The 10596-nt window shown below is 45.2% G+C and overlaps 1 protein-coding gene across 1 annotated transcript; it reads left to right on the forward strand.

Moving 5' to 3' along the window:
* Window positions 1-5718: 5718 nt before the first annotated feature.
* LOC112637209 lies at window positions 5719-9714 on the forward strand. Its single transcript, XM_025406428.1, has 3 exons — window positions 5719-6131; window positions 6210-8690; window positions 8892-9714. The coding sequence occupies exons 1-3, from the start codon at window positions 5719-5721 to the stop codon at window positions 9712-9714; spliced, it is 3717 nt and encodes a 1238-aa protein (XP_025262213.1).
* The last annotated feature ends 882 nt before the right edge of the window (window positions 9715-10596 follow it).

A 10596-nucleotide genomic window follows, 5' to 3' on the forward strand; every position in this document is an offset into this window, starting at 1 on the left:
TTTTTAAGATATGTGATTAATTTTTGCGGCACAACATGGCACAAACCTAGCACAATTCAGCACAATTTTTATTTTTATTTTTTTCCAAAATGGCGGTGCTAACTCCACGCACATAGCATTTTCCCCACATTCTTAAAGTACTCATGCACTTTCACTTATGGAATTTTCACTCAATGTCCTTCGTAAAAATTGAAAATTTGGAAATCTGATAAATATATGTTTAATATTACAAATAATTTTAATAATAAAGATAAATGAGATAAAGGCGAGATTAAGATATGTCATATGTGCAGTAGATAATATAGAAAACGCTTTCATATAGAAGATTGGCGAGAAAGTACAGTGATTATTCAAATTATTTATCGACATCGATTATTAAAATTATTTATCGACAGTAATCATATGCCATCAACTGGTATTTGAGTTGCAAGCAGATTGAAGAAATGAAACATGATCAGAAATTAAAAATATAATTTTAATAAGAGACACATGGGAAAACGCATCTGGACGCGTTTGGACACGTCTGGACACGTTCGCTCAACGTCGCGTAACAATGGATCAATATACATATTGTAATATTATATAAATCTATATTGTGAAACATAAACAAAATAATAAGGTGTTTTTCTACATTATCTACTGCAAGCACAATAAATATCCTAATTTTGTATCACCGACTCTGTGATAAAATTTATGACATATATGTATGAAGTTCAATATACAATGACTTGTTAATCAGATGTCGGAATGAGTTGAAAGCAAGTTGTAAGTGTGTGTAAAGCAATCGCAAGTTTGTAATCAACGATCGTAAGCAATTGGCTAAATTCCATCTTCTACGACTTACGACTTACTCTCTTAAAGTCAATCAGTGTATTTTGACTGTACAACAGTGAATTGTCACTGATGACCATAGTTATAAGTATAGCACTGCAAACTAGTAAAATACTGCTGATGAAATCAGTTGACTGCAGTAACTGTTTCGAGCAGTGATATTTGACTGCAGAAAAATAGTTGCTATACACAGTACAATTAGTGATATGTACTGCTTTAATCAGTAAATCTTAACTACTACAACAGTGAATATGAACAGGTAGTTTCAGTTGCTGATATAATGCATTTATTTTAATTTGCTATATATAATATAAAATTTAATGTACATTACTTAATTTTACATTATATATGTATATATAATACAATAATTTATACACATACATAAATATATAATATGGGCATATATTATATTATTATTTTTATAAGTTGAAAACTATTTTCAACATATACAAAGAAAATTGAAACAAAGAAATTATATGATATACTAAATAAATGAATGTTATATACTATATGAATGTTATATATAAATGATACTAGTATATCAAATAAATGAAAAATTGATGCATTAAATTATATAAAATGCAAACTATGTCTATCATTTTAAACAAAAATAATTATTAAGAGAAACAACATAAATTGTAATGATAAATTAATTTTTTTCCATAAATTTATTTTGCAAACAACTATCATAAATATTTATTTCATGAAATAAAATTAAACTGTTGAATAAATTTATATATTTGATGTGTTATCTATCACATTTGATATTGGTGTAGTATTACAAATATTAATATGAGTAGAGGATACAAAAGCATGTGCTTTTTCAGATGAAATTTTAAAACAATAATGCTCTAAGAAACTAAAAAAGTAGTGTTGTAGGATATGTAACATTTAAAACGTAATATACCTTAAATAATAAATCAAGTGCTATGATTGGCGAGTTGATACTTGGAATCAATGTAACATTATCAGTCTGAACAAAATAAGTTAATTATCCTTTAATTAATATAATATAAGGCTGAATTGGACCTTGTGCCTTCTTTCTTACTTCCTGAATTTTGGTCTCTATGTTACATCCGTCCTATGAAAAAGAATAATTATATTTTGTATTACATATAAGAGATTATAAAAAAGTATGAAAATGAATATTTACAAAAACTTACAGGCCAAATTTGTATTAAAGAAGAATTAGGAAATGTAGTAGAATATACATCCTCGTAATCTTCTTTCCTCATATTTTCTTTATTAGCACTCTAAGTGATTTCAATAATTTGAAATTAAATTCTATTCAATTAAATTTAAAAATAAAGCCACACTTTTCCAATAATTATGTATATTGATAAATGAATTATAATATAAATTATATAATATATTCAAATACAAAATATTTACTTTCTTTGAAGTTACACCCTTCTTTTTTCCTTTCCCCTTTCTCAATGAATTAGACACAGGGAGTAAATGCGCTAGAAGTAATATGGCACGAAGATTTTCTATAAAATAAAATAAAATAATTGCGATTAGTATTTTAATATACATGTAAATAATGTAAAATATTTTAAAAAAACTGAAGTAAGAGTTAAACTATACCTTCTTCAATAAAATTTGAAACTCTATATAAATCTTGTCTCACTGTCTTGCAGTATGTAAGAATTCTAGGAACATAATATGGAGAAAATCTTGTTAAAAAGTTATCAGAAGCTCCGCTGTACAATCTGTCGAATTCCTCATCAATCTGTAATCAAAAACATAAAAATAAAGTGAAATGAAATATACTTATTATAAATACATAAATTCTGAATGTTAAAAATATAAAAAAAATAAAATAAAATATGTGTTTCTGTTTAATATAAATATGAAGTCAAAGCATTATTACTCACCATTTGACCAGAATAATCAGCTAATCGAGGAAATTGATCAAATATTTCATCTATTGTAGGAAGATTTTCTAAAATCCATTTTCTTCGATTTTTCATAGTAATGTTCATACATTTTGATATTTTGATATTTGAAAATTTATTCGTTTCAGACGGTATCTTTAATTTCATCCATGAAATCTGATATATCAAATAAAAATGTAGAAAATTAAAAGAAGAAAAGATAATTTTTTTCTATATGTCATATTTATCATTAAAATAAATTATTTGTGTAATTTAGAAAAAATTATTAGTATACAAAGAAGTATCATAACGCACTTTTTCTTCATACAAATCTTGAGAAAGCAAATCATCTTTTTCCTCATCTGAACTTTCTGCAGAAAATAAAGGTTGACCTGTATTCATTTTTCTTTTTTTTGCAGTATATTTTTTCTTGGCAGGTGAAATATTTTTTCGAATTGTCCAAAGACGATATTCAATAAAACCTCTTTTAGTAGATGGATCATAGTAAAGTTCCTTAAAATTGTAAAAAAAGAAGATAAATAATTCATTTTATATAATAGTTATACAGAAAAATATATTAAATAGTTTTAAAAAAATAAAAAATAATTTGTGAATTTTTTCTTACATATCCTTTAGTTGTTTCGCGGTCACGTAATTTTGGAAATTCTGTTACAATACTTTTGGCAAGAGCTATTTTGGCTTCTTCAGGTGGATAGCTGCAAGACAATTTTACAAAATTTCATAGAAATATAAACTTAATTGAATACAAGTTAATTTCATAGATACAAAACTTACTAGTTATATTTGTGTGTCGTTACTAATTCAGAAGTTACTATTCTTATAAGACTTCGTCTATGACATTCTGTAAATATGTCTTCTGCAGCTGTCAAAACGTTAGCACCTTGTGGATGATGTAAAAGCGTCTTACGAACAGTTGTAAAACGCTACATTATATAAAATTTATAATTTTTTTAAAATATTTTGAATATAAACGCTAATTTAGTTATCTGATACAAAAAAAATATACCGAAAAAGATTCTTTGGGTATAGATATTTGTTCGAAATGCGTAATCGATTATCTCATGTAAAATTTCGCGTTGCTAAAATCCGTATTTCAAATCTAACGGGCGTCGAGAACTTTCTCGAGCTTTCGTTCGGTAAACAAGAACTCGAACGTTCGAGTCACCGCTCGTTTTTGTACCGCATAAAAACGCTTGAAATTGAGCGATTGACAATAACATTGTCAACCGCCGTCAAACTAAAACAACATACGGGCATGCGCGCCCATACGTCACGATCAGCTGATGGCCAATCAGCTGATCGAAAAAGGTCGTGCGCATGGCAAACGCCACAACGCTGTTTCCTGACCTCATCGGCGGCCAATTATGCGTGGCGCCATGAGGTCACCGCCAAATTTCAAAGTTAATTGGGCCACGTCGCAACGGGGCCCAAAATCCGCCCGGTATATAACGAGCCCAGCGAGAGGGCACGGCGAAGTCTCGCACTTTTCGCTTTCTATACCGCTTAATCTTACCGCTCAGTTAAACCGCAAAATATTATACGTCAACCGCTATTCTTCTCGGACTTTGATTTTCCGCACGCTCGATCTATCACGCCGCTCGCGATCTCCCGCGAGTTTAACCGCTTCGCTTGTCGCACCGCTCGTTGCACTGTACACTTGTCACGTTGAACTCTAATAAACTGTCGTTTTGTGTGAATATCACGAGTTTCACTGCACTGGCCTATCCTCCACGTTCGCGCAATCTCTTGCCGGATCCGCTCGCGAACATTTCTGGTCCTTCGAGCCGGATTCCATCATCCGCGTCCGCTGTTTCGTGAGTGATCCTCTCGTGCAGTTTGTGGAGTGAAGTGACCTCTGAAAAGACAAAAGAGATATTAGACATGAGTGCTGAAGTGAAGGTGCTGCTGGAAGCGCAGCACGACATTCATGGTCGGATCTCCCGCGCCGTGGACAATCTGAGGAAGATGGGCGTGAGCAACATCACCCGCGACGCCATCCAAGCTCGCCTCGGCATCCTGGACAATCTCTGGCAAAAAATGGAGACCCAGCATGAGCTCATTCGTGCGGCGCTGAAGGACAAGTATCAGGAGAGTGAGTACGCTGTATCTGATTTTATTGAAGTCGCGGAGAATACTTACGTGACACAACGTAGCACGCTGACCAGCTACGCTGAGAAGCTTAAGGGCGAGACGCCCGCCGCGCTCCGAGGCGAGCCGGACCACGATCGGGCTCCTAAAACCTCCTTGCCGCGCATCAAGCTTCCGACGTTTGCGGGATCTTACGAAGAATGGCCGTCATTCCGCGACCTCTTCCAATCAGTCATCGGGGCGAATGAGTCCGTCTCCGACATCGAGCGATTTCACTACCTCCGGTCTTGTGTCAAGGGAGCCGCTGAAAAATTGATAAAATCATTAACGGTGACCGGTGATAATTACCATCGCGCTTGGACGATTTTGTGCAAGCACTTCGAGAACAAGAGGGAGCTTATCCGTTCTAATTTCGCCGCGTTCACCTCCATTCCCAAAATGAAGTGCGAGTCAGCGGGAGAACTCGGTCGCATTCACAACGCCGTAACGACCGCGGTGAACGCGCAGGAGAGTATAGGGAGACCCATCAACTCCCACGGTATGGATCTCCTCAATTTTCTCACCGTCGAATTGTTCGATTCGCGTACACGGATGGAATGGGAGTCCTCGACCTGCGACTCCACTGATCCGCCAGACCACGGCGCTCTCGTCAACTTCATCGCTAAGCGCATTCTCACGCTAAACGCCGCTAGGCCACGAGTATTGCAACCAAACTCCGATGGCGCGTCGCGAACCGCGAAAGCTCACCACACGAAGACCGGATCCGATCACTTGAAGTGCGCACTGTGCCAGGGGAAGCACACCCCTCATGCAGTGTAACGACTTCAAGGCGAAGTCCGCGATAGACCGAAAGTCCTTTGTAGAGCAAGGTAGACTGTGCTACAACTGTCTCGGGAACCACATGATCTCCAAGTGCCAGTCTGTGAAGACCTGTCTGACGTGCAAGGGCAAGCACCACACTACACTGCACGACGCGTACACATCGCCCTCCTCCAACGAGGTGAACGCCCTGTCTGCGATGCACTCCTCGTCTGAGCGTAAAGCGATCCTCCTCGCGACAGCTCGCGTGCACCTCACTGACCGCGCCGGGGATCTTCATCCGGTCCGAGCGATGCTCGATCAAGGATCCGAGGTGTCGATCATCTCCGAAGCACTGGTCCAACGGCTGAGACTTCCCCGCTCCCGCTCCTCAGTGTCCATAATCGGCATCGGCGAATCACGATCCGGGTCAACCCGCGGGAGAGTGGCACTCAGTCTCTCCTCGATGATCACCGGAGCCAAACTCAAGGCCGTCGCCTTCGTGTTACCGCGCCTGTCGGCCTATTAGGGTTCTTCGGTGAAGAACCTCCCCTCCTGGCCTCACGTTCATGGTCTTGAGCTCGCCGACCCCAGGTATCAGGAGCTCGATCCGGTAGAACTATTGTTGGGCGCGGAAGTCTGCTCAACCATCCTTGAGGTCGGCCTTCGCAAGGGTAGTCCTCAAGATCCCATCGCCCAGAAAACAGCCCTGGGATGGATCCTGTCAGGGGGGTCCAGCGCAGCACCCTTCCAAGGACCCCGTAACTCCTTGCAGTGCACTGTCGACCAAGAGCTCAATCAGCTTGTGCACAGCTTTTGGGAGCAGGAAAGGGAACTCCCCTCCTCCGTTGCCCTTAGACCGGAGGATCAAGAGTGCGAGACCCTCTTCATAAGTACTCACCAGCGAATGGCGTCCGGAAGATACGTAGTACGACTCCCGTTTTCTTCCCCGCCAACGTCGCTTGGTGGAACCCGTAAACCGGCTGAAAGTCTCTTGTCAGCGATGGACCTTCGGAGCAAGAGAGATCCTGAGTTCGGCGTCCGGTATCGGGAGTTTATGCAGGAGTACGAGGACCTGAAACACATGAGTCCTGTGAATACGGTCGGTACCGCAGGATGCTACCTACCTCACCACGGAGTCCTCCGCCAGTCCAACTCCTGCAGCAAGCTCCGCGTCGTCTTCAACGGGTCGCAACGTACCGCCTCGGGGGACTCCCTCAACCGACATCTGCTGATCGGCGCCAACTTGCTGCCAGCACTAGCTGATGTCCTCCTTCGCTGGCGCCGGCACCGCTTCGTGTTCGTCACCGACATCGAGAAGATGTTCCGGCAGATACTCGTCCACCCTGAAGATCGTCGCTTCCAGCGGATACTCTGGCGTCCAAAGGCTTCCGGCAAGATCCAAGAGTACGAGCTGAACACCGTGACCTACGGGCTCGCCTGTGCTCCGTTCCTCGCTGTCCGCACTCTCCACCAATTGGCGGCCGACGAGGAGGCACGAGCCCCAAAGGGAGCAACCGCTCTGCGCCATGACTGCTACATGGACGACGTGATCACCGGGTCGGACACCTTGCAGCACGCGGTCGCCCTGCAGACGGAGCTCCGAGAGCTCTGCACGGCGGGCGGGTTTCCGCTGCGGAAATGGGCCGCCAATAGCGAGGCCATCCTTGAGGGTGTTCCTCCCGATTATCGACTCAAACAGGCACACCATTCCTGGGAGAGCGAGGTACACTCCACCTTAGGCCTGCGTTGGCATCCAGCCAGCGACGACTTCTCCTTCGCCATCCAGCCTCGAAGCACTGGCGAATTCACTAAGAGGCGAGTCCTGGCGGAAACGGCACGGCTATTCGACCCCTTGGGATGGCTCGCTCCTGTGATCATCCGCGCCAAGATCTTAATCCAGTCAGCATGGTTGAAAAGGCTGGACTGGGACTCTCCGCTCCCAGCGGAGGACGCTCAGTCTTGGCAGCGCCTCCTCTCCGAGCTCCATTTGCTGGAGCACCTCCGAATAAGGCGCTGGCTGGGTGTCATTCAACAGGATCCGACGGTCGAGATCCACGGCTTCGCCGACGCGTCTGAGCGTGGATACGCGGCCGTCGTCTACCTTCGCGTGTCCAGTACGGAAGAGACGTCCATCCACTTACTGGCCGCGAAAAGCAAGGTCGCGCCGATTAAGCCCGTGACGCTCCCACGGCTGGAACTCTGCGCTGCCTCCCTGCTGACCAATCTCGTTCACCACCTCCGGTCATCACTGGAGGTGTCGGCGCCAGTATATCTCTGGTCCGACTCCAAGGTTGTCCTCCACTGGATCAAGGGTCATGCTTCACGATGGAAAACCTACGTGGCCAATAGAGTGTCGCTGATCCAGAAGCGGCTCCCCGAAGCGCAGTGGCGACACGTCCCGGGTCAAGAGAATCCTGCCGATTGTGCTTCCAGAGGGATCGCTCCGAGGGATCTGCTGAACCACCCCCTATGGTGGCAGGGCCCCGGCTGGCTTCTCGGCGACTCGTCACTATGGCCAGCCAGCGACGAGGCATCAATGGTCAGCGTTCCTGAAACAAAAACCACGGTATTAACGGCCATCAGCAAGATCAGACCGGAGCCTGAAATACTCCTACAGTTCTCGACACTGCATAGGCTCTTACGTGTCTCTGCTTGGTGCCTTCGTTGGCGTCGGACCGCTCGTCATCCTCCCAGCGTCGCACTGCTCTCGGACGAGCTCGACGCCTCCCTCATTCGCTGGCTGAGAATCGTCCAAGGGATCCACTACGCCGTTGAACTAACCGCCGTACGAGAGTCTCGCCTAGTGCCTCGCGGTAGCCACCTGGCCAGGCTGCATCCATTCATCGACGATGACGGGATCCTGCGCGTCGGCGGCCGCCTGAAACACGCAATACTCACGTACGATGAACGACATCCTATGATAGCGCCGCCCACTTCATGGCTCACCAAGCTCGTGATAGAGTCTTGCCACCGCCGGACGCTTCATGGAGGCACTCAGCTCACTTTGGGGCTCCTTCGCCTCCGCTTCTGGGTGTCGCAAGGTCGAGCCGTAATCAAGCGGACACTGCACCGGTGCGTGACATGCACCCGCTGGCGAGCCCACACTCCACGGCCCCTCATGGCCGACCTCCCTCGGGGGCGAGTCACTCCAGCACGCCCTTTCCTGAGGACAGGAGTCGATTACGCTGGCCCGATATTCCTCCGCACTTCCAAGGGGCGAGGACATCGAGCTCACAAGGCGTTCATAGCCGTGTTCGTCTGTCTCTGTTCCAGAGCCGTCCATCTTGAGGTAGTATCTGACTACTCCTCTGACGCCTTCCTCGCAGCATTCCGCAGGTTCGTTTCCCGTCGCGGACTGTGCGAGGAAATGTACTCGGACTGCGGAACTAACTTCATCGGAGCGGACAACCAACTCCGAGAATTCTTCCGCGCGTCGTCCTCCGACGGCCGTCGCATCTCTCGGGAAGTCGCCAAGGAAGGAATATCCTGGCGCTTCAATCCTCCCGCCGCGCCGCACTTCGGAGGCCTCTGGGAAGCGGCAGTGAAATCCATGAAACATCACCTGCGACGGGTGATAGGAGAGACTACGCTCATCTTCGAGAAGATGAGTACTCTTCTTTCACAAATCGAAGCATGTTTAAATTCTCGTCCATTGCAGGCTTTATCAGATGACCCCGACGACATCACCGCATTGACTCCAGGGCATCTCCTAATAGGCGCTCCTCTACTGGCGGTCCCAGAGCCTTCCCTAGCCGAACGGTCTCCGAACGCCCTATCCCGGTGGCAGCTGCTGCAACGAATGCGTGACCACTTCTGGCAGCGATGGTCTCAGGAGTATGTCCACGCCTTGGCACCTCGATCAAAATGGCTCAACTCCGAGCCCGTTCCGGAGGTCGGAACATTTTGCCTCATCCGTTCGGAGATCACCCCGACTTCCCGATGGCCCCTCGCGCGAATACTCGCCCTGCATCCAGGAAGCGATGGCACGGTCCGCGTTGTGACTGTCCGCACCTCTACCTCGGATCTCGTTCGGCCAGTCGTAAAACTCGTCCTTTTACCGGGAGTCAAGGAGGCTCGCGCGTCCGTAGACGAATAATGCTCGGGCACTATTCTCCCCGCGTTGCGTAGAGTCTTGCGCGCCTCACTACATTGTACATATTGTATATATCGTGTATATATTTTTTTTTATTACAGCTGTCCGTCGTCCATCTCGCGTTCTCGCCGCGATTTCCTCATTCGCACATCACTAGTCACCCACTCACTGTACATTGTGCATCCCCGAGCGATGCACAATTGATCTCCATTAATCATTGCACTTCACATCGCACTACTTCTCATTATTTCACTGTAAATATCACCGTATTTCACTACCGCAACTCTTAGTCTCGCGAAAGATAGAAATCAACTGATCAACACGTGTTATCGTATTGCGTCACACATTCCATTCATCGATCGCGATCCAGACACCGCCAACTGAACCGCTCGCGACATCTGTCCGCCCCCGTTCATACTCGCGAATTTCGTCACGCGCTGACGAGGCGGGCGGGATGTTCGAAATGCGTAATCGATTATCTCATGTAAAATTTCGCGTTGCTAAAATCCGTATTTCAAATCTAACGGGCGTCGAGAACTTTCTCGAGCTTTCGTTCGGTAAACAAGAACTCGAACGTTCGAGTCACCGCTCGTTTTTGTACCGCATAAAAACGCTTGAAATTGAGCGATTGACAATAACATTGTCAACCGCCGTCAAACTAAAACAACATACGGGCATGCGCGCCCATACGTCACGATCAGCTGATGGCCAATCAGCTGATCGAAAAAGGTCGTGCGCATGGCAAACGCCACAACGCTGTTTCCTGACCTCATCGGCGGCCAATTATGCGTGGCGCCATGAGGTCACCGCCAAATTTCAAAGTTAATTGGGCCACGTCGCAACGGGGCCCAAAATCCGCCCGGTATATAACGAGCCCAGCGAGAG

This window comes from Camponotus floridanus, unplaced genomic scaffold (genome assembly GCF_003227725.1).
Source record: "Camponotus floridanus strain SB8 unplaced genomic scaffold, Cflo_v7.5 scaffold142, whole genome shotgun sequence".
Taxonomy (NCBI): Eukaryota; Metazoa; Arthropoda; class Insecta; order Hymenoptera; family Formicidae; genus Camponotus; species Camponotus floridanus.